Genomic DNA, 25780 nt, shown 5'->3' on the forward strand with positions numbered 1-25780 from the left:
TGAAACCGGTACCGATAATTTCCGATATTACATTTTAAAGCATTTATCGGCCGATAATATCTGTAGTCCGATATTATCGAACATGCCTAATATATATATATATATATATATATATATATATATATATATATATATATACACACCGAATTGATTATAATTATATATATGTTACAAGCATCACCACCATTAGTTGGCTCAGCAAATGTCACAGTGAAGCCTGTGTGATCTGTGCAAAACATCTGGTCTTACTCGCTAGCATTAACGTTTAGCCACAGATTGTTTTTCCAAACATGGGAAAGAAAAAAGTAAGTGTGAAGGATAGTGCTGAAAATAAGTGAATGATATTCATTGAATTAAAACAAATTAAATAATCAAAAACATGACCAAGTGTGTCGACAACTTGGTGAATCAATTTGAGCCTATCACTGCTAGATTGGACCATACGGAAGCAGAATCAAATATCAGCCAAGGATGTTAAAATAATATCCAAACATCAGACATTTATTTTATGGAAATATGGAAAAGATGCTGATGGTGTGTTTGACTGAGAAGCAGCTGGAAGGAGATACCGTACAATTATACTCTCCAAGGTAAATGCTGTACAGTCATATTACATTACTCTATCATAAAACTACTGTAGTTGTTAATATTACATTATATTGCAATGTAAAATAGAATATTCGTAATCTAAAAGTTTTTTATTATTTTAAAAATTGTGCTGTTTTGATTTTGTGTGTTGAGATACTATTATACTACAACACAAATAACGCATATTTCATTTATTACTAATATTGTTACATTTTCCTTGAGTAAATCCACCTAATATAGCTGTATTGTAGCATAACCCATGGTGCATTCGCTGCCATAATGCACCAAAGGATCCCACAGTGTTGGCGCTACCCGTAGCATTTGTTACAGCTGCAGCGTGGCATTCAAAACACTTAAACCCTTCGCCCAAATAGTGACCTTTTTAAAACGGGAATATAAACATGGCCGGTGGTGACTGAACAAGGAAGAAGCAGCGGTCACAGTCAGCTGCAGGCCACGACGGCTCCAGTCCAATTGTTGTGTGAGGCGTTAGTTATGAACTTTACGAGGCGCTCCCCGCTGTGTGCACATAAAGGAGAACGTGAATGAGGACTAACCATTCAGTTTGGGGCTTGGCGTTCCTGTTACGGGCTTTACAGGCTTCTTCTTCTCCCCAGCTGCAAAACAACATACAATAACTTGTACAGGGCAAATTCTTAATATTTGTGTCATTAACCTATTACAGTAGGAAAGGGATTCATTTGGCCCTATTTGTCACGGTTTACCTGACACATGAAACGTGACAAATTGGGGGGTGCACTATCCACTTTATCTGCCAGACGGCAGTAGAGTGTTGGATAGCTTAAATGTGTTTTGTAGCACAGTGGTCCCCAACCACCGGGCCGTAAATCGATTGGTACCAGGCCGCACAAGAAAAAAAAAAAAAAAGTAAATATTTTTTTTTATTAAATCAACATACAAAAACACAAGATACACTTACAATTAGTGCACCAATCCAAAAAACCTCCCTCCCCCATTTATACTCATTCGCACAAAAAGGTTGTTTCTTTCTGTTATTAATATTTCTGGTTCCTACATTATATAGCAATATAGATCAATACAGTCTGCAGGGATAAGCACACATGATTGTATTTTTTTATGACACAAAAAAAATAATAATAATAAAAATAAAAATAAATACCATATCCCCCTGTGGGACAAATTGTCAAGCGTTGACCAGTCCGCATTACATAAAGGTTGGGGACCACTGTTGCAGCAATTCCAACTATGACTACGGCGTCAGTTGCATGTTTTCAGCAGACTGCATTGCTAAAAGATTAACCCACCCTCTTCCTCTCATGCGAGATCTACCCAGGAATGGGGCCTTATGAATCCCTTCACTACTTAATTATTTTTAAAGGTATTTGGCTTAGAGATCATTTAACCAATGCAAGACAAAAGGTTGATGTCCCTTGACTTTTAGAATATTTCTATCATAGTGCTAATCCTCATTATAGGCACTAATTGCTTATTGAGCCTTGAAAGAAATACAATTAATAAAAATAGATTCCCCCCTGAAACCCCCCCCCCCCCCCCATTTCCTTCACCTCGACATATCGGCATCTTTCCGGTCCAGGTGCCGTCATTCTTGCAGACCCTGTGCTCGGAGCCCCCGGCGAGGAAGTAGCCGGGCTGACAGCTGTACACCAGCGTGTAGCCGAACCCGGCCAGATCCATGCCCACCACGTCCACATGGAGCAGACTCTCAGGCTGCTTACAAGCGTGCGCTGGAAGAGGAGGCGAGAGGAGATCAGCTTGACGAGACGGCGAACGGCGCCTGATGGGACGTGAACCGCCTTACGTATGCACTCGGGCTGGGTTCCACTCCATCTCAGGTCCGGCTGGCAGGTTCTGGAGGTGGAGCCTTGGATCAGGTGACCCGCCTGGCAGTGGAAGGACACCACGCTGCCCACCTGAGGAAAAAAAACGACAGACTTTAATAAGACCACCTGATTGGAGGAAGAGGAAGAGGGGGCGGAGTTAGTCAATGGTACAATAATCAATCTCACTGTAAACAACCCTATTTTAGTAACTTTACTTTTTATTTAAAATAAAATAAATGTTTTATTAAATCAAATTAAATTAGATTACATTAAAATTGAAATGTAATACAATAAAATAAAATATAAATATACAATATGTATGAAAACACTATATTAATTATTTGTGGGGTTTTTTTTAGATTTAAATAAATGTATTAATAATACTTTAGCCTATTTATTTAGAAAAACTGAACTGAACAACAAAGCCCCATCAGCCAAATATGTCTGTAAGGGACGAATAGGGACTTGAACAGCCCCAATGTAAAAAAAATAAATAAAAAATAGATGTTGTTTATCTGGGGAGGTTGAACTTACTTTTGACTGCCTAAATGTGAATCAAGTCTGAATTTCTTGTCATTAAAATCCAAGTCACATGAGGCAAAATGTGGCATCCAAAAACTCTAGGGTGCGGTATATAAATAATATTTATTAATACAGTGGAACCTCGATTTACAAACACCTTTTGTCCAAACTTGTATATTTACGGACCCTTAGACAATATAAAAAAAATATGGTTTGGAGAACAAACCTTGTCTCAGTGTACAAAACGTTTCATCCACCCTTTGTGTGCCTCACAGCACAGCCATTTTGTGCCCGGCAGCACATCCATTGTGGGCTGTCTGATTAATTCTCATGCTCACTGCTCATTCATTCAGTCATCACAGCAGGGCTGCTGTTAGCTCCTGTGCTACCTACTTCTTTGTGTGCTTTTAAGTGTTTTTTTTAGTTTTAGACCAAAAATGTTTAGGTTTGCTATCTAAATATGAAAGCAATGGACAAGCGATGTGAGGTTTGTAACATTCAGGAATAGGGATGTTCGATAATGGCTTTTTGCCGATATCCGATATTTTCCAACTCTTTAATTACCGATACTGATATCAACCGATACCGATATCAACCGATATATGCAGTCGTGGAATTAAAACATTATTATGCCTAATTTGGACAACCAAGTATGGTGAAGATAAGGTCCTTTTAAAAAAAATTAATAAAATAAAATAAGATAAATAAATTACAAACATTTTCTTGAATAAAAAAGTAAGTAAAACAATATAAAAACAGTTACATAGAAACTAGTAATTAATGAAAATTAGTAAAATTAAGTGTTAAAGGTTAGTACTATTGTGGACCAGCAGCACGCACAATCATGTGTGCTTACGGACTGTATCCCTTGCAGACTGTATTGATATATATTGATATATAATGTAGGAACCAGAATATTAATAACAGAAAGAAACAACCCTTTTGTGTGAATGAGTGTGAATGAGTGTAAATGGGGGAGGAAGGTTTTTTGGGTTGGTGCACTAATTGTAAGTGTATCTTGTGTTTTTTATGTTGATTTAATAAAAAAAAAAATGATACCGATAATAAAAAAAACGATACCGATAATTTCCGATATTACATTTTAACGCATTTATTGGCCGATAATATCGGCAGGCCGATATTATCGGACATCTCTATTCAGGAAGTATCCACAGCATTGTCGACACTGTTTCCTCTGCCCCATTCCCCTTCCTTTCACTGCACGCAAAGAAGATTATCCAACAAGGTAAAGTAGATTTATCTATTGATTTTTATTCCTAACTAGGGATAAATGGTAAATGGTAAATGGGTTATACTTGTATAGCGCTTTTCTACCTTTTTTTTTTTTAAGGAACTCAAAGCGCTTTGACACTATTTCCACATTCACCCATTCACACACCCATTCACACACACATTCACACACTGATGGCGGGAGCTGCCATGCAAGGCGCTAACCAGGACCCATCAGGAGCAAGGGTGAAGTGTCTTGCTCAAGGACACAACGGACGTGACTAGGATGGTAGAAGGTGGGGATTGAACCAGGAACCCTCAGGTTGCTGGCACAGCCACTCTCCCAACTGCGCCCCGCCATACGGTATACCAGTACTAATAAAGTACTGCGGTACTAATGAATTTAAATACGCACTTTACTGCCCTTGGCAAATATAAGTACTTATTTTTTTAATGGACATGGCGCGTCGTGGTGGTATTGCTGGTAATATGAGCTGAGGCGCATGTCGGGTGTCAACAAATGCACAGAGCACTTACAAGCGGAAACAGTGAAGAGACAGGAGAGGGAGAATGGACATATTTTGGCTTAAAAACTAACAAAAAAGGTGAAGTTATAAACACTGAAGCGAGCTAGTGGCTGATGTCCGTCCACAGTGTTTTAGCTACTTCTAAATCACTAATCCTCGCCTCAGTGGCGACAACAACTATGTTTTTTACAAATATCATCCCTGCAGGACGAGGAATTGCTAAACATGCTTCACTACACACCGTAGGAGGATACAATAGCTAACCGCTTTGGTCCGGATGACATGATGTCGAATATTTCCAAAAACAATTTGAAATGTGGACTCGTCAGACCACAGAACACTTTTCCACTTTGCATCAGTCCATCTTAGATGATCTCGGGCCCAGAGAAGCCGGCGGCGTTTCTGGATGTTGTTGATAAATGGCTTTCGCTTTGCATAGTAGAGCTTTAACTTGCACTTACAGATGTAGCGACAAACTGTATTTAGTGACAGTGGTTTTCTGAAGTGTTCCTGAGCCCATGTGGTGATATCCTTTAGAGATTGATGTCGGTTTTTGATACTGTGCCGTCTGAGGGATCGAAGGTCACGGTCATTCAATGTTGGTTTCCGGCCATGCCGCTTACGTGGAGTGATTTCTCCAGATTCTCTGAACCTTTTGATGATATTATGGACCGTAGATGTTGAAATCCCTAAATTTCTTGCAATTGCACTTTGAAAAACGTTGTTCTTAAACTGTTTGACTATTTGCTCACGCAGTTGTGGACAAAGGGGTGTACCTCGCCCCATCCTTTCTTGTGAAAGACTGAGCATTTTTTGGGAAGCTGTTTTTATACCCAATCATGGCACCCACCTGTTCCCAATTAGTCTGCACACCTGTGGGATGTTCCAAATAAGTGTTTGATGAGCATTCCTCAACTTTATCAGTATTTATTGCCACCTTTTCCAACTTCTTTGTCACGTGTTGCTGGCATCAAATTCTAAAGTTAATGATTATTTGCAAAAAAAAAAAATGTTTATCAGTTTGAACATCAAATATGTTGTTTTTGTAGCATATTCAACTGAATATGGGTTGAAAATGATTTGCAAATCATTGTATTTCATTTATATTTACATCTAACACAATTTCCCAACTCATATGGAAACGGGGTTTGTATATACACATATATATATATATATATATATATACACATATATATATATATATATCCATCCATCCATCCATTTTCTACCGCTTATTCCCTTTGGGGTCGCGGGGGGCGCTGGAGCCTATCTCAGCTACAATCGGGCGGAAGGCGGGGTACACCCTGGACAAGTCGCCACCTCATCGCAAGGCCAACACAGATAGACAGACAACATTCACACTCACATCCACACACTAGGGCCAATTTAGTGTTGCCAATCAACTTATCCCCAGGTGCATGTCTTTGGAGGTGGGAGGAAGCCGGAGTACCCGGAGGGAACCCACGCAGTCACGGGGAGAACATGCAAACTCCACACAGAAAGATCCCGAGCCCGGGATTGAACCCAAGACTACTCAGGACCTTCGTATTGTGAGGCAGATGCACTAACCCCTCTTCCACCGTGAAGCCCATATATATATATATATATATATATATATATATATATATATATATATATATATATATATATATGTATATATATTTATTTGTATATATATTTACTTATATACATATATACACATATATGTCTATACACACATATGCATACAATATATATTAATATATATATTAACAAATACCCAATAAAGAAATATTGACCATGAACATCCACATCCTCAAAACTACATTACCTTGAAGCCAAAGGTCCGGTTTAAGGATCCGTAGCGCGGCGTTCCCGGGTTGTCACAGCTGGTCCTTGCGGGCTCTGGAAAAGGAGCACAAGGCCGCCAAGTAATTAGACGTCAAATCCAGAGGAGAGACAAATTAGCAGAAGCATGACATGACGATATGCCCGCTCCGCTCCACTGTTGTCATGGCAACACAGGGCGCAGTGAGAGCAGCAGGGGGCAGCAGCGCTACGTCAGAAAACGAAACAGGCTGAAGAAAGGAGGGAAGGAGCTGCTGGTGTGGTCAGTGGTGATCATGGAGACAACATGGTGGTAAAGCATTAACGTTACACTCTTCCTCAATCACTCGCTTTCTCGACTGCTTCACTTCCTACTTTTCTTTTTTACTCACCTTCTTCGCTACATCCTCCATCACCCCTTTTCTCCTCATGCACTTCCTTTATACATCCACCCTCTTTTCACCTCCTCCTTTCTCTGTCACTCATGTTCTTCCTTTTTCCTCTATCATTTTACCTTTCCTGCTTCACCTTCCTCCTTTTTCTCCTCTTCTCCACCTCCATAACTCACTGTGACCTCCTTCACCTTCCTCATTCTCCTTTTTCACCTCCTTCCTCATCCACTCTTGCTCTCATCTCAATCCCTTCTCCACCTCCTCCATCACTCCTTTTCTCCTCATTCGCCTTCCTCTTTCTTCTCCTTCATCTCCGTATTTCCCTCCTTTAAGTGTCATCGCCCACTCTCTCTCCATCTCACTTTTCTACATCCTCCATCACTCCTTTCCTCCTCATTCGCCTCCGTGTTCTCAGTCACCTTCCTCTTTCTCCTCCTTCTTTCCCTGCACAACTTTGTCTCCTGATTCACCACCGACTATACCTCCATGGCCTTTTCTCTTCCTTCATATCCTTTTACCATTCCATCCTTTTCATCTTTTCTTTACATCATTACCTGTCTTCTCCTCCTTCATGTCCTTCTTTCTCTTCAATCATCTCAAAGTCCTCCTTCCTTTTTCTCTTTGTCACCTTCTTCTGTCGCTCAATTCAATTTCTCGTACTTTTTCCCCCTCCTGTCCCCCCTCCACCACTCTTTGTGCACCCCTCCTTTCTTCATTCACCTTCTTCCTCTCCATGTGCATGTTTTCCTCATTCACCTCCCTCATTACCACCTTCATTTGCTTTCTCCTCCTCTTCCCATTAGTCCATCACCCTTCTTCTTCTTCAGCTCCCTCTTTACTCATTTGCTGGATTTCTCCTCCTCCATCACTTTCTTCATTCTATTCCTGTCTCCTCTTTCACCTCGGTTGTTCTCTTCATCCTTCTTCACTCACCTCCTTCATCATTGTTTATCACCTATACCTGTTTAAATATTTCACTTGCTCTCTCTTCCACCTCCACTTTACTTCCATTCTTCTAATGTTGCTCTTTTACTTCCTTCTTTATCTCCATCGCTTTTTCCTCATTTACTTCCTTTCCCTCATTCGTCACTTGTCTTCTCACTTTCTGTCTCCTCCTTCTTTTTCTACATTACTGTCTCAATCTTGTCTTTCATCTCCCATCACTCTCCTCTTCATCTCCCATCACTCGTCTTCTTCTCCTCCTTCTTCTTCTTCTTTTCCCTTGCATCTTCCTCGTACATGTTTCATGTGTGTTTGCTTGGGGAAAAAAGTTGTCCACAAGTCACCTTGAGCTAGCAAAGAATACAAAGTGTGTGATGTGTGTGTGTGAGTGTGTGTGTTTATTAGACTAACACTCCAGTCATGATGAGTCAGCGTACTTGATGCTCAAGCACCCGCGTGCTTGCAAATCAGACATGTGAAAGTGGCGCTTCAACACATCGCATGCGGCGCCGGCAACGTTGACCCGTCGGGATCGTTTGTAACGTGCGGCGAATATCCCGTCTCATTTATTGGGCCTAATCCTTTGGATGATGACGGCGTTTGAAGTCGACTGTGACTCGTGAAGCCTTTGACTAAATGCTGATAAGTCAAGTCACAGCCGGTTTACGGCGCCGCATCGCTTAAAGAAGTCGAAATGTTCTTTCGTTGATCTGCACCCTGAGCCGCCAAAGCTATGCTTACATAAAAACAAGGCATTAGTGCATTATTAGCAACACTGTCTGGTCAGTCTTTGATTATTACCCCCGTGAGTCTGTGTGGCTTTGATGAGCGGCAAGCCGCTAAACCAGGAGTGAAACGCGAGCGCCGCCTGCAATGCTACGCGTCGGTGGGCCATTAGTTGCCCTGATCATTAGGCGGAGGAATATGAGACGGCGGTAGTGTGGAAGGCTCCCCCGGTGAGCCACAAACAAGTTGACATAAATAATGTGAGACAACTACACGCCATGATCTGTAACAAAAACATATTCCGTAAGATTGGATTCCAATACCTCATCACTTTCAACCTCTGCCAAAGCGCTACAATCTCAATCAGCCCTATATTTCACACCTTCTGCATAATTCCATTTGTACCGACAAGAGTCATGATTTGATCAAAATGTCCACAACAGAAATGAAGAGCAAAGTGTGGACCTGCACCTTTAGCCGGATTCTCACCAATATGTAGTACGTTATTCCTTGTTAAAGTCTCTGCCTTAACACAAAGTTGTTGTAAAAAAATAGTAGTTACAGTCAGACACTGGAATCAGCAAAGCGTAAACCCACGTCCAGGATATAAAAACACACTCAATCAATCAGTATCAAATATAAGCATGAATTAAAAACAATATTGATATTTTAAACAATGACAAAACTTAAAAAATATTGTGAAACATAATAAAATTGCCAACTAATAAAATATATATATATATATATATATATATATATATATATATATATATATATATATATATATATATATATATACACCGTATTTTTTGGAGTATAAGTCGCACCTGCCGAAAATGCATAATAAAGAAGGAACAAAAACATATATAAATCGCACTGGAGCCCGGCCAAACTATGAAAAAAACTGCGACTTATAGTCCGAAAAATACGGTAGTCGAGGTTTCTGTGGTTTATCCGTTATATAGTGCTCGATACCGGGGAAGAGCAGAATATACGTTAGGTCAGGAAAAAACACAGAGGCTATTTCATTCCTACAAGCCTGTTTCTTAGGTTTCCCGGATTTTACATGCGAAACAGGCTTGTAGGGATGAAATAGCCTCTGTGTTTTTTCCTGACCTAACATACATACATACATACATACATATATATATATATATATATATATATATATATATATATATATATATATATATATATATATATATATATATATATATATATATATATATATATATATATATATATATATATATACATATTTAAATGACTTGTGAATGTGAGTGTGAATGTTGTCTGTCTATCTGTGTTGGCCCTGCGATGAGGTGGTGACTTGTCCAGGGTGTACCCCGCCTTCCGCCCGATTGTAGCTGAGATAGGCTCCAGCGCCCCCCGCGACCCCAAAGGGAATAAGCAGTAGAAAATGGATGGATGGATGGATATCTAAAAATAAAGATTAATTAATTATTTATTCATTAAATAAATAATTTCAGGGCATTCAATCGATCATAAATGGACTGTTTGGTTTGTGTTAGAAGACTTTTCGCCTCTCATCCGAGTAGGCTTCATCAGTTCGTGCTCACAGACTTCGATTGGTCAGATCTGGTCTTAGACTTGGAATGGTCAGATCTAGCGGCTGGTGCCAAAACCCCAAATATTTAAATCAATCAATCAATCAATCAATGTTTATTTATATAGCCCTAAGTCACAAGTGTCTCAAAGGGCTGCACAAGCCACATATTAAGCCAAATATTTATACTCGACTACGACCAGTCCGATCCACAGCGAATGTTCTGCCACACAATACCTCAATGATAACGAGGGAAAATTACATGACGACTAACGTTGGCTTTGACAGTAGGATTGCTCGTTTGCATCAAAACAGTTGTTTTCATCCTAGCCCAGGCACACCCGCCTGGTTTTGGAGTATGAATATTTGGGGTTTTAGCACCAGCCGCTAGACTAGATCTGATCAATCTAAGTTTATGAGCATGAACTGATGAAGACTACTCGGATGAGAGGCAAAACGTCCTCTAAGACAAACCAAACAGTCCAGTTGTGAAGGATTGAATGCCCTGAGATGACAATGGCCTGGATGAATGACAACATTCATAGACAATAAAATAAATCTTGGATTTGCATTTTTAAGATCCAACTTCTGTTTTCTACCATGCCATAACGTTCTATCTTCTTCTTCAATCTAGTAAAATAATACCTATACAGCGAGGCTGGGTGCCGCTCCAGCTTCCGTCACTTTCGCAGTGTCTGGTTGCCGTGCCCACCAGGATGAGCGGTGGCGTGCAGGTGAAGGTCACTTCTGATTGATAGATGAAACTCCGCCCCTCTCTGGAACCGCCGACTGGCATACCGGGGTCACCGCAAAACTTGGCTACGTGCATCAGAACACACACGATTGGGATAAGGACACAGATTTAATTTTGGGCACGGTGGTGAAATGCATTGTGGGTTGGCTATAGCTCGCTTACGTAAGCACTGAGGCAGCATGCCGCTCCAGGTGCCGTTGGACACGCAGGTCAGTACGGCCGGGAAGGAGAGCTCGTATCCTGGCGAGCAACTGAAGCTCACGCTGCTGCCCCATTCAAAGTCACTGCCCTGCAGTAACCCGTTACTGACCACAGGGGGAGCCGTGCAGGTCACCGCTGGTGGCAAAGGTACATTTTTATGATACAAGCGAAACCATCATACTAGCAAGAGTTAGTCCCCTACCTGTGCACATTGGCATGATACCGCTCCACGTCCCGTTCTGGGTGCACATCCTCACAGGGGAGCCATCCTCCTCCATCCTGTAGCCCGGCTGGCACTGGAAGGTGATGTTCTGTCCGATGGAGAAGTCCTCGCCGTAGCGCAGGCCATTCGCCGGCACACCTGGATCTCCACAGATGATCACTAGAAAGTCCAAAAATCGAGTTAATACAGGATCCATAGTGGTCTTTTGGGTGCCTTTTTGTCCACAGTTATATCTATTAAATGTTTGAAACAATATCTATGTGCCAAAAATGGTATACTAATCTTCATTTGTTTTTAAAGTTAGCAATCAAGCTGACTGTGTTATTGCAACCTGATTATTCTCTTATACTTAAACTGTATCATAATCAACTAGAGCAGTGGTTCTCAACCTTTTTTCAGTGATGTACCCCCTGTGAATTTTTTTTTAATTCAAGTACCCCCTAATCAGAGAAAAGCATTTTTGGTTGAAAAAAAGAGATACAGAAGTAAAATACAGCACAATGTCATCAGTTTCTGATTTATTAAATTGTATAACAGTGCAAAATACTGCTCATTTGTAGTGGTCTTTCTTGAACTATTTGGAAAAAAAGATAGATTTTTATATATATTTATAAAGGATTTTTGAATTGTTGCTATTTTTAGAATATTTTGAAAAATCTCACGTACCCCTTGGCATACCTTCAAGTACCCCCAGGGGTATGCGTACCCCCATTTGAGAACCACTGAACTAGAGCAGGGATGTCTTAAGTGCGGACCTGGGGCCCATGACACATTTAAAAAAGAATATTACAGAAAAAACATAGAAATTGGAATAAAAGCGCAAACGGGTGTAATGTAACGAGAAAATGTTGCAATATTGACACCGATACCTTTAAAACTGTCATTGCTTAAATCCTGCGACCCTAAGAGGGACAAGCGGTAGAAAATGGATGGATGCTTAAAAAAAATATATAAAAAGGTATAATTATATATATATATATATATATATATATATATATATATATATATATATATATATATATATCCATCCATCCATTTTCTACCGCTTATTCCCTTCGGGGTCGCGGGGGGCGCTGGAGCCTATCTCAGCTACAATCGGGCGGAAGGCGGGGTACACCCTGGACAAGTCGCCATATGTACATACACATACATACATACCAGGGATTCCCTTTAATGTAAATTAATGTGACAGACCGCCACAGAAGAAATTACACGTCTGTTTTTCTTTTACGGCACAATTCCAACAGGTTTTAAGCCAGCAAGATAAAACTAAGGAAAGTCAATTGTAAAACACTAAATAAAATCATATCAACATAATTGATTATGCTATTATTCGATGCCGTCATGGTGACCACACCCCAACCGCCACAGGTATCTTGGCAGTCTAGGGGAAACCCTGTATGTATATACAGTTGTGGTAAAAAATTTACATAGACGTGTAAAGAACATAATGTCATGGCTGTCTTGAGTTTCCAATAATTTCTACAACTCTTATTTTTTTGTGATAGAGTGATTGGAGCACATACTTGTTGGACACAGAAAACATTCATTAAGTTTGGTTCTTTTATGAATTTATTATGGGTCTTCTGAAAATTTGACCAAATCTGCTGGGTCAAAAGTATATATACATACAGCAATGTTAATATTTGGTTACATGTCCCTTGGCAGGTTTCACTGCAATCAGGCGCTTTTGGTAGCCATCCACAAGCTTCTGGCAAGCTTCTGGTTTAATTTTTGACCACTCCTCTTGACAACATTGGTGCAGTTCAGCTAAATGTGTTGGTTTTCTGACATGGACTTGTTTCTTCAGCATCATCCACAGGACTTTGGGTAGGCCATTCTAAAACCTTAATTCTAGCCTGATTTAGCGCGATTTAGCGTGTTTGGGGTCATTGTCCTATTGGAACACCCAACTGCGCCCAAGACCCACCCAACCTCCGGGCTGATGATTTTAGGTTGTCCTGAAGAATTTGGAGATAATCTTCCTTTTTCATTGTCCCATTTACTGTCTGTAAAGCACCAGTTCCATTGGCAGCAAAACAGGCCCAGAGCATAATACTACCACCACCATGCTTGACGGTAGGCATGGTGTTCCTAGGATTAAAGGCCTCACCTTTTTTCCTCCAAACATATTACTGGGTATTGTGGCCAAACAGCTCAATTTTTGTTTCATCTGACCACAGAAATTTCCTCCAGAAGGTCTTATCTTTGTCCATGTGATCAGCAGCAAACTTTAGACGAGCCTTAAGGTGTCGCTTCTGGAGCAAGGGCTTCCGTCTTGCATGGTAGCCTCTCAGTCCATGGTGATGCAAAACACGCTTGACTGTGGACACTGACACCTGTGTTCCAGCAGCTTCCAATTTATTGCAGACCTGCTTTTTGGTGGTTCTCGGTTGACTCTTGATCATCCTATTCAATTTTCTCTCAGCAGCAGGTGATAGCTTGCATTTTTTTCCTGATCGTGGCAGTGACAAAACTGTGCCATGCACTTCCTGGGTGTGGCCACCGCTGCTGCTCACTGCTCCCCTCACCTCCCAGGGGGTGATAAAGGGTGATGGGTCAAATGCAGAGAATAATTTCGCCACACCTATTGTGTGTGTGACATTCATTGGTACTTTAACTTTAACTTTTTTATACTTACGAACAATTGTCTGCACAGTTGCTCTTGGGACCTTAAGCTGCTTTGAAATGGCTTCAAGTGACTTTCCTGACTTGTTCAAGTCAGTGATTAGTTATTTCAGATCTGTGCTGAGTTCCTCTGACTTTCCCATTGTCGCGTTTGTAACCAAGTCTAATGAATGCATCACATTAGCCCTATTTAAATGGGCTCAGAGAAGTCAACAGGTGTCGTCAATCATAATCACTCACATAAAGTTAAGAGGCCATGTCATGAAGCTAATTTGATTTGATTATAAGTTTTCTACATCACCAAAATTGATAATATATGTTACTGTATGTATACTTTTGACCCAGCAGATTTGGTCACATTTTCAGTGGACCCATAATGAATTCATAAAAGAACCAGACTTCCTGAATGTTTTTTTTGACAAACAAGTATGTGCTCCAATCACTCTATCACTAAAAGATTAGAGTTGTAGAAATTATTGGAAACTCAAGACAGCCATGACATTATGTTCTTTACAAGTGTATACCGTGAAGGACATAATGTCATGGTTTAACTTTTGACCACAACTGTACCAACTCTTTATGACACTTACATGTCCCATGTAATCTACCACAGAATTTTTAGGATTTTTAGTCGATAATTTACTAACATTATTATCATTGAAAATGTAATGTAAAATTCTATAACATGCATGCAAAGAATTCAGAAAACGTTTCCCATTTGGCAACTCTATCCAGTAGCCACGCCCCCATACGTAATATACTTACGGTGTTGTGACCTCTGTTTACATCCGTCACGTCAAAAATATACCTTCTCGGTGGCTAATAAGAAATGCTCTAGAACTACAACTGGTTCGGAACTATCACTGTTCGGATTGTAATCATTCAAATATGAGTAGCAGCTAAGTGGACAGCTGTCAACATTGTGACTTGAGGAGCGAACGGAGGCAACAGCAAGTAAGCTAAATCGATGGTTCGCGAACTAGCAAGCGTGTTTCGGTGCTCCTGATCGTCTCCTCATCCTGTAACTCAGTGCGGCATTTAGGCAAGAGGAACAGCGAGTACCTGCGGTAGAGGCGAGAGTTCAACAAATTTTGTTTTGATTAGGGATGTCCGATAATGGCTTTTTGCCGATATCCGATATTCCGATATTGTCCAACTATTTAATTACCGATACCGATATCAACCGATATATGCAGTCGTGGAATTAACACATTATTATGCCTAATTTGGACAACCAGGTATGGTGAAGATAAGGTACTTTTTTAAAAATAATAATAAAATAAGATAAATAAATTAAAAACATTTTCTTGAATAAAAAAGAAAGTCAAACAATATAAAAACAGTTACATAGAAACTAGTAATTAATGAAAATGAGTAAAATTAACTGTTAAAGGTTAGTACTATTAGTGGACCAGCAGCACGCACAATCATGTGTGCTTACGGACTGTATCCCTTGCAGACTGTATTGATATATATTGATATATAATGTAGGAAGCAGAATATTAATAACAGAAAGAAACAACCCTTTTGTGTGAATGAGTGTGAATGAGTGTAAATGGGGGAGGGAGGTTTTTTGGGTTGGTGCACTAATTGTAAGTGTATCTTGTGTTTTTTATGTTGATTTAATAAAAAAAAAAAAAAAAAAAAAAAAAAAAACGATACTGATAATAAAAAAAACGATACCGATAATTTCCGATATTACATTTTGACGCATTTATCGGCCGATAATATCGGCAGGCCGAAATTATCGGATATCCCTAGTTTGGATTGTAGTTTTTTTAAATATTTCATTAACAAACGCGGAAATTATTTTTCGACGCAAACATTTTTTGTTTAAAAACGCAGATTGACGCGTTTCCGCGAACATTTTAAATGCCTGTTAAAGGCCCCTTCTCTCATAAAACATCTCTTAACTGCAAACACCAGATATATGAAAGTTAAAAAAAAGTAATGCATGTATTACTTTCCCAAGTGATTAATTACATTTATTAAAGAATAATTCTGTTACTTTTAGGGAAAAGCAATCAGTAACAGTAAATTACTTTTTAAAGCAATTTTCCTAACATTTTATCATATAAAACAATGTCACAATCAGGAGTGGGAAAGGAGGACACGATTACTAGCATAGCTATGTAAGCTACATGTTAACATAGCAGCCACATATCTCAACTGCATACATCAGATATATCAAAGTTAAAACAGTTACGCATTAATTACTTGCTCTATTAATTATTTTACATCTGTTAAAGACTAATTATGTTAGTAATTCAATTACTTTTTCGAGGACATAACGAGTAACTGTAATCAATTACTTTTTTCAAGTAATTTTCGGAGCAACAGCAGCACCAGAACCATTGTTGCAAGATCAGGGAAAGCAAACTGTTCAGTCAGCACAAATAGAGCTGATGAGTTGATTGTAAAGCAAGTGAGTTTCACAGCAACAACATGTTAAAAGGCATGTAGAGGTAGACGGAACTGCCCGTGATACTTCAATGCAGCTTAGTTTCTTTTGGTTGAAAGCGATACGAGCAGCAGCCGAGGTTGTCTTAGGCCTCTCAGTGGAATCACATTAACATTCCCCTGACTATACCTATAAAGCAGCGTCCTTCATAGCCTTAATAGGCATTTGAAATTCCTCTAAAGCCACCACCGCTTGCTGACATGACTATTAATAAATGTCCTGTAATCTTTTTTCCTTTAAGCCGGGTGTTTCTTCACATTATGTCCAAGGGTTTGATTTTTGCTTTATCAGCATTTCTTTCAACCTTATACCTTTGCACTTACTGTAGCATGTTAATGTTAGCGCATTGACATGAAGCACCGCACCAGCGACGTTTATTAAAGCGTTTACCTCGCCGGTTATGGATCCCGCTTTTTTCCCCGGCCGTTCTCTCTCCCCCAGTGTTCATTAAGCCAATCAGCTAAAGTAAACACCAATCATGGCTACTCGCTTCATTCTTTAAACGTCGGTATGAAGAAGGCGAGGTGCGTTCCATAACTCAGAGATTAAATGGTATAATTCAAAGCAGGCTTTGAAGAAAAACGCAGCCTAATAATCACACATCAGGACCTTGGCAAATATTTCCCGTAAGTAAACGCATGTAGCCTGACCTCAAAGCTCCTTCATGACGTTCACGCTAAAAATAAGTGAAAATGCAGAAAATGCTTTTACTGATACTTCTTTTCAATCGACGACAGAGTGTCCTGTAGTCGCCTAGGGTCTCATGTAGTCAGAGTTGCATGGATTTCCTACAATCCCCGTTTCCATATGAGTTGGGAAATTGTGCTAGATGTAAATATAAACGGAATACAATGATTTGCAAATCATTTTCAACCCATATTCAGTGAATATGCTACAAAGACAACATATTTGATGTTCAAACTGATAAACATTTATTTTTTTTGCAAATAATCATTAACTTTAGAATTTGATGCCAGCAACACGTGACAAAGAAGTTGGGAAATGTGGCAATAAATACTGATAAAGTTGAGGAATGCTCATCAAACACTTCTTTGGAACATCCCACAGGTGAACAGGCAAATTGGGAACAGGTGGGTGCCATGATTGGGTATAAAGGTAAATTCCATGAAATGCTCAGTCATTCACAAACAAGGATGGGGCGAGGGTCACCACTTTGTCAACAAATGCGTGAGCAAATTGTTGAACAGTTTAAGAAAAACCTTTCTCAACCAGCTATTGCAAGGAATTTAGGGATTTCACCATCTACGGTCCGTAATATCATCAAAGGGTTCAGAGAATCTGGAGAAATCAGTGCACGTAAGCAGCTAAGCCGTGACCTTCGATCCCTCAGGCTGTACTGCATCAACAAGCGACATCAGTGTGTAAAGGATATCACCACATGGCCTCAGGAACACTTCAGAAACCCACTGTCAGTAACTACAGTTGGTCACTACATCTGTAAGTGTAAGTTAAAACTCTCCTATGCAAGGTGAAAACCGTTTATCAACAACACCCAGAAACGCCGTCGGCTTCGCTGGGCCTGGGCTCATCTAAGATGGACTGATACAAAGTGGAAAAGTGTTCTGTGGTCTGACGAGTCCACATTTCAAATTGTTTTTGAAAACTGTGGATGTCGGTCCTCCGGACCAAAGAGGAAAAGAACCATCCGGATTGTTATAGGCGCAAAGTTGAAAAGCCAGCATCTGTGATGGTATGGAGGTGTATTAGTGCCCAAGACATGGGTAACTTACACATCTGTGAAGGCGCCATTAATGCTGAAAGGTACATACAGGTTTTGGAGCAACATATGTTGCCATCCAAGCAACGTTACCATGGACGCCCCTGCTTATTTCAGCAAGACAATGCCAAGCCACGTGTTACATCAACGTGGCGTCATAGTAAAAGAGTTCGGGTACTAGACTGGCCTGCCTGTAGTCCAGACCTGTCTCCCATTGAAAATGTGTGGCGCATTATGAAGCCAACAATACCACAACGGAGACCCCCGGACTGTTGAACAACTTAAGCTGTACATCAAGCAAGAATGGGAAATAATTCCACCTGAGACGCTTAAAAAATGTGTCTTCTCAGTTCCCAAACGTTTACTGAGTGTTGTTAAAAGGAAAGGCCATGTAATACAGTGGTGAACATGCCCTTTCCCAACTACTTTGGCACGTGTTGCAGACATGAAATTCTAAGTTAATTATTATTTGCAAAAAAAAATTAAGTTTATGAGTGTGAACATCAAATATCTTGTCTTTGTAGTGCATCCAATCGAATATGGGTTGAAAAGGATTTGCAAATCATTGTATACCATTTATATTTACATCTAACACAATTTCCCATATGGAAACGAGATTTGTACTAAAGGCGTACGTTCAAATCCAGAAACCTTCGTACGCAAGAAAAAATTCAGATGTATTAAAGTTTTTGCACACACAAATCCAAGCACATTTCCTTGTTACGTCGCGATCAACAGAAAATTGATGGAATTGATTACCCAAAACAAGCCCACAAAACAGAAATGGTCGGTTCAGAAATGAAGGTGTAGAAGAATATAGATGTGCGTGGCCAAAACTGACTTGGGACAATTAGTGCTGCACCCTGTTTGAAAAGATAGTTGCTGCAATAATTTTTAAAACTTTAGAAGAGGTGGGTGACTCTGATTAACCCCAATATAAATATAATTGTTTATACCGTAGCCTGCTCACAGCCAGATTTGAGTTACATGTAAAAATGATGTAATATTTGGTTTGCAATCTTTTAAATTTAAACATGACAGCATTATCAAAAGGACTTTCACTCTTTTTTGATTACTCAATTTATTATTACAACACATGGGAGCTACTTGCAGTAACAGCCACGTGACACAAAGGCAAGCCATTCCTCCAGCGCAGTCACAAGAAGACATTGTGACAGCAATAGGTGGCAACATGATCACCTGGCTCCATTTAGTGCAGAGCAGGGCAAATATTTTGACTCGGGGGGCCACATTTAGAGAAAAAATGTTCTGGGGGGCAGTGTTGGGACTAACGCGTTACAAAGTAACGCGTTACTAAGTAACGTGTTACTGTAACGCCGTTAGTTTCGGCGGTAACTAGTAATCTAACGTGTTATTTTTTATTTTCAGTAACTCAGTTACCGTTACTACATGATGCGTTACTGCGTTATTTTACGTTACTTTTTATGTAGTATAAAGTGTGTTTTATCGGAGCGCTGCTCTGTCATCGTTCTGATTCTTCTTGTGTCAAGCCGGAGAAGAGAGAGAGACATGCGCTCTGTGTGGGTGTGTGTGCGTGTGAGTGTGGAGAGGGGGGGCGTGTCTGATCATGGCGGAGCCAGAAGTCGAGTTTGCTAACATGGAGATATTTTCACTACTTTTCTTTTGTCGAGCACAAAGAAAAGAACATTTTAGTTGAATGTAAATTGTGCTTTGGATCAAAGATCCCATCTACTGCCCAAAACAGCAATTCAAATCTGCTGAAACAAGCTACATAGCAACATGCTTCGACGAAGCTAGTAAAGAGAGATAGAGATTCTGATGCCACTTCACCTCCACCACTTAAGGATTAACTCTGCCTCTTCTCATCATTCACCGCTGAAGGTACACACACTCTGTCAATCAATGTTCCCTCTAATTGTTCATGTGTGTGAGCAAACGCAAAAAGTCCCTGAGCATTGAGTGGAGCCCATGTGAGCAACTTTAGACGTGCACACTGTGGCTACACCAGCAGCATACCTGTCCCAAACCTGACTAAATAACAAGTTCAATCTCCATCCATCCATCCATCCATTTTCTACCGCTTGTCCCTTTCGGGGTCGCTGGAGCCTATCTCAGCTGCATTCGGGCGGAAGGCAGGGTACACCCTGGACAAGTCCCCACCTCATCACAGGGCCAACACAGATAGACAGACAACATTCTCTTATTATTATAACAGCAAATAACAGCAGTCATTTCCATTTCTAATATAAGTGTTTAGGCCCACTTACAATGACAATAACAACAAATATTGTTTTTCATGAACTGTGTACTTGTATTGTTTGTCTGGGTGGAGGTCCTGCTTTGGAAATAATTGGTACCCCTTTCAGACATTGCATTTAGTTCCCATTAAAACATTCACATGTTGCACAATGAGATGTAAGCAGGGGATCATGTGTACATTCCTGCAACTTCCTGTTTGTAAAAAAATTATTTTTATTAGTATTTATTTAATATACTAACAGCATTTAATGATTAATATTTATAAATTAAGATTCCTAATAAATGACACTAGAATAAGCACACATTTGATTGGTAAATCATAGTGTAACGACCTGGAATTACACTTTATGTGTGGTGTTGGAGTTGTCCGACTTTTTGTGTGGCTGTAAACGCATCACTGGCTCAGTGCCATATGTGCAAGTGTTGGCGCACGTGAGAAAGAGCGAGCGGCAGCTGTTGATAAAACAAAGTTACTTTTGGTCTGGTTTGTACTGCAGAAAATGACCACTTTTGCTAGATATCATTTTTTTACTAATGTTTTGGTGATGTGTTTATGGCCGACAATAAAGAGTTTTGCGCAGTAAAGTGATGGATGGAATTCATGTCCTCAAAGCGTCTCGACAGACGTTACAATATTTGAACAATGATGACGAAAACGGTTTTCTCTGTCGTGTCCGTGTCGTGTCGAAAATTGTTATGCGCTTATTTTTTTATTTGATTTTGTGCGTGGCATAGATTTGCCGTGCGCAGAGGACGCTTGAGCAGTGCACAATTGCACAGGCGCGCTCCTGAGAGGGAACGTTGCTGTCAATTCTCTTATATACTCTTTCATTCTAGACTTCTAGAGTGTTTGATTATCACATCACTCTAAATGTATAGACTATAAAGTTCACAAACATAAAGAGGGATCCTAGTGGGCCAGGCCAATTTTTCCTTATCTCTAAACTAAAACTGGGGAAATGTGGAGAGTCTTCTGGGCTTCAGACATGATTTTGTATCAGAATTACTTGAGGAAGAAAATGCCTGGTTAGGCTTTGTGTATGTAGTGTGTGCCTTTCTTGGTTTACATCTATGCTGTTATTATGCTGTTTGTTACGTATGTACGCTATTTAAAATAGTTTTGTCAATTTGTTCTGGCCAGAAACAAATTGGTCTTTGAAACATATCTTTGTCTTTGTGTGTTGTATGTAGACCACATTGCTTAGCAGAGTTCAGTGATGCAAATGCATGTCAAGTTGATCAACAGATTGTATTATTCTCCAGTGCAATAACAGTACTGAAATGAAGGCTAAAAGGGCATTAATGGGAGCTTTAAAAAAAAAAAAAGACAAAAAGAAGTAACTAAATAGTTACTTTTCACAGTAACGCATTACTTTTTGGTGTAAGTAACTGAGTTAGTAACTGAGTTACTTTTGAAATGAAGTAACTAGTAACTGTAACTAGTTACTGCTTTTCAGTAACTAACCCAACACTGCTGGGGGGCCAATGTGAATGTGTGTATAAGTTATATATACACATTTAGCTGTAAAAATCTGCTGTTCAGGAACACTAATACCAAAAGTCACAATGTCCGATAGAATTCTAAAAAAGTTTTGACCGACCACCTCAAAAAAACGGAATTGAATTTTACAGTTTATTACTGAATGGGACAACCAAAATGTACATGAAAATAAAGAAAGTGGGATTTACAACATTAACTATGAACAATAAAACACTGAATATTAACAACATATGAACAGCTCCTTGATAGACATATTTTACAACAAGCAAAACCCAACAGAAATGTTACAAACATCAAAATATGAATGCAAAGTGTATTAAACATGTGCAATATGATATATTATAAATTGTATGCAGAAATTTGTTGTAAATATTTGCTTCTGCATCTGTTCCTGATACAAGCGTTTTGGGCTGGCTGCTCTGAAAACAAACCCCACCCACTCTGCTTTGTTCCTTGTCTGAGCTGCTGTGACGTAGATTACCGTAATAACTCGTATAACACTCAAAAGCACAGATTTCAACCATTGAAATACTTTCTATAGTTCAAGACTTACGGTCATTTGAAAACAGCACTGCACGCCATAATGGCAGCTACAGTTTTGATGTTAAAGGTCTAAAAAAATTATATAGAACGTCCGGCGGGCCGGATTGAAAATCTTAATGGGCCGCAGGCCATATTTTGCCCTGGTCTGCTCTAGTGGTATACCAAAAAAATAACTTGATTAAAATACAGTGTATTATTTTCCTATATTCAAACACAGTGTTACTGTTCAACTGTGTGTAATATTACAGTGGCCAAAATAGTAAATATGCTTGTGAAATAAAACATCTGCTTTGTTTTTAATAAATACTTAGGCCCACTATGCTAATGTATTTTAATGTTGGTCTTTATGGTGGTACTTGGAGAGCCAAGTTTTTTCTGAGGTGGTACTCTGTGAAAAAAGTTTGAGAACCACTGGCCGAGATAAATTATTAGACGTCCCTGCAAATATTAATATGAATATATAGCATTAAATGCATTGGCGAAAAAGTGAATTTTGTTTTACATTGTTGAAATCAAATGTTGGCAAAGCCCAAACGACGTGTGTCTCCGAGGTATCCACAGCCTATAGAAATGTGCGTATGTGAAGCATGAAGTTAGCGTGAGAAACCACACATTTCCATGTCAAGTTCATACTTGATATATCTCGTCTTTGCCATAAAAAAAGGCATAAGCAAGTTTAATGCATGAGACCCCAGGTGCGTGGTCATCAAAAGCAAATAACCGCAGGGCTCACAAATTAGCACCTGGTCATGAAACAAGCGGCAGCTGTGGCTGTAGGCAATCTCCTGATGTAGTTTTTTTAATTTAAAGGACCTATAGAGACCAAACGATCAACATTTCACTAACAAGTTCGCATTATGTATTTTCTTCTCCTGAAAATAAATCTAGTAGTCATTTCCCATTAGATGTATTACTCTTGGAATGCTCCCTTTCAATCACCAGACTCGATATGTCCTCACAGTGTGGATAAAGGCATATAAATGTATTATTTTCATTACACCATTACATGTTTTTGTTGCTCTGGTACATGATTACTTCAAAACTGATATGGTTACCATTACGAGCCAAAAAAAAATAAAAATAATTGCCCTTTCCGGACTTCCCTGCATTTTCGTTTTCTCTTTCATACACACTTGAGCCTGTTTCCTCTTTCTCTTTCAGCATTTCCTCAAGCGTCTTGAGATTGAGTTGTGTGGTCCTCTGTGTTTTTAAATTTTGATTTCTATTTATTGTTTTAATTGGTTTTACCCTTTAATCGTTTTTAATCATATTTATTTTTATATTGTTTTTATATTGGTTTTATATTTATTTTTGTTTTTATTCAGTCATTGGTGGAGCTAAGGATAATATTTGAATATTGTTTTTAATATTGTTGTTGTGCAGCACTTTGGAAACATTTTTGTTGTTTATATTAGCTATACAAATAAAGTGGATTGGATTGGATTAACATCAATAGAAGAGGACGCAAAACAGAATATTGGCGATTAACACTCCTTTTTTCTTGTTTTTGAACGCCATGTCTGCTCTTTTTTCTGTTTTCCGCAGGTTCTGACCCAGTCTTTTTCCCTCGAGGGTGCTTCTGATTTTCAGGAGCGCATTCGATCCTTAACATTTTTTCCATCTTAACTCTGACCAAAACCCTTCTTCTTCCAAGTCAGCCCATCCCAATTTACGTGAGTCAATTTGAGGGGAGAGGTCCATACTTTCTTCATTGTCCCATTATTTGGAAATGTATGCTGAGCCCCTCTTTAGCTGTACTGCAGCAATGCATCTGGCAGATATATTTCATCATTCCTTCAAATTCAGTGAGAAAATTAAGGCCTTCTCCCATCAGGGATTTTCAGAGTCAAATTTGATTTGTTAGATTTTGCCCATAGTCAACGATCAGTCGAATCTATGGTGTTTTTTAAGAGAAAAATAAGACTAAGATTATATGTAGTAATGTAGAGTAAACAAAACATCTGATTTGCTACTTTTTCCACCTCAAAAAAGGCTAACCCGCAGTTTGTAAGGTTCTCCGCCCTGGCGCAGCTTCAAGAGGTCTTCAAACTTGACTAAATAGAGGAAGTAAAAGTTGTAAAAAAGTTTCCGTATGTGAACCAGCGGAAGGATCATTACCTTTGCAAAAGAAACGCTACACCTTTGGGGCGAGGCGATGCGTACTGTGTCCAATATCCAGTGCAGCGAGCTTAAGGTCTGACAACAGCACGTCCCGACACGCCTCGATTACGTCCCCAATGTGGAAACATCCCCTTAATACAATTAGTAAAACACAATTGTTTACGGACACATTTCCTATAACGAGATGTGGGGAGCCAACTCACAACCAGCTGTTTGCATGATGTCACACCAGGAAGCAGTGATCGATCTCTCGTGACAGCCGAAATTAAAAATAGATATTAATCATCTCTTACTCTCTGAAAACTATTTGTCTGCACACAAGAGTATTTGACTAATATTCAAAGAAGATATGATGAACGCAATCTATCTATTCCCCCAACACTCCTGCTGTACACGGGGGCCTCAGCAGGTACTTAATGCACCTTCCTCCCACGGAGAGAGGAGAGGGATTTAATATCCAAAGATTCGACTGTGGGGTTAATAATCAAATCCTACTCCCTTAAATCAAATAATCACAAACACATACCATGCAATATGAAATTGGGCGCTGGACTCAGATGGTCGAGCGGCCGGCCAGAAACTTGAGGGTTCCTGGTTCGATTCCAGCTTCCGCAATCCTAGTCACTGCCGTTGTGTCCTTGGGCAAGACACTTTACAAACCTGTCTACCAGTGCCATCAACACTGGCTTAAATGTAGTTTTAAAAATGGGTTTCACAATGTAAAGCTCTTTGAGTCTCTAAAGAAAAAGCGCTATATAAATATAATTCACCTTACTTCACATTACAAAATGTGCTGCAACTTTTTAGAAAACAAGCCTGACATTACTACTGTGTCTTTTTTGGGAGAATTTTACATGTGGGCATCATTTTTCGGTCCAGAATGATGAAGTAAGTGCCAATTTTGTCAAAGGGGCTTTTTACCTACTCAGTAGCCTAGTGGTTAGAGTGTCCGCCCTGAGATCGGTAGGTTGTGAGTTCAAACCCCGGCCCAGTCATACCAAAGACTATAAAAATGGGACCCATTACCTCCCTGCTTGGCACTCAGCATCAAGGGTTGGAATTGGGGGTTAAATCACCAAAAATTATTCCAGGGTGCGGCCACCGCTGCTGCCCACTGCTCCCCTCACCTCCCAGGGGGTGATCAAGGGTGATGGGTCAAATGCAGAGAATAATTTCGCCACACCTAGTGTGTGTGTGACAATCATTGGTACTTTAACTTCAACTTTAACTCCACAAGATGGCACTA

At 39.7% G+C, this 25780-nt stretch overlaps 1 protein-coding gene across 6 annotated transcripts in view; it reads right to left on the reverse strand.

Annotated features, from left to right (window-relative positions):
• The window catches only part of csmd3b (CUB and Sushi multiple domains 3b), an 877422-nt gene that overhangs the window by 27014 nt on the left and 824628 nt on the right, over positions 1-25780 (reverse strand). For all 6 annotated transcript variants that reach the window (XM_061966990.2, XM_072914110.1, XM_061966991.2 and 3 more), the window contains 7 exons: positions 11281-11460; positions 11040-11213; positions 10769-10942; positions 6501-6574; positions 2390-2501; positions 2136-2315; positions 1146-1205 (listed from right to left, as the gene is read on the reverse strand). In XM_061966990.2, the coding sequence (XP_061822974.1) occupies positions 1146-1205; positions 2136-2315; positions 2390-2501; positions 6501-6574; positions 10769-10942; positions 11040-11213; positions 11281-11460 (954 nt within the window). The remainder of the gene's footprint in view (positions 1-1145; positions 1206-2135; positions 2316-2389; positions 2502-6500; positions 6575-10768; positions 10943-11039; positions 11214-11280; positions 11461-25780) is intronic.

Source organism: Nerophis lumbriciformis, linkage group LG11 (genome assembly GCF_033978685.3).
Source record: "Nerophis lumbriciformis linkage group LG11, RoL_Nlum_v2.1, whole genome shotgun sequence".
NCBI lineage: Eukaryota > Metazoa > Chordata > Actinopteri > Syngnathiformes > Syngnathidae > Nerophis > Nerophis lumbriciformis.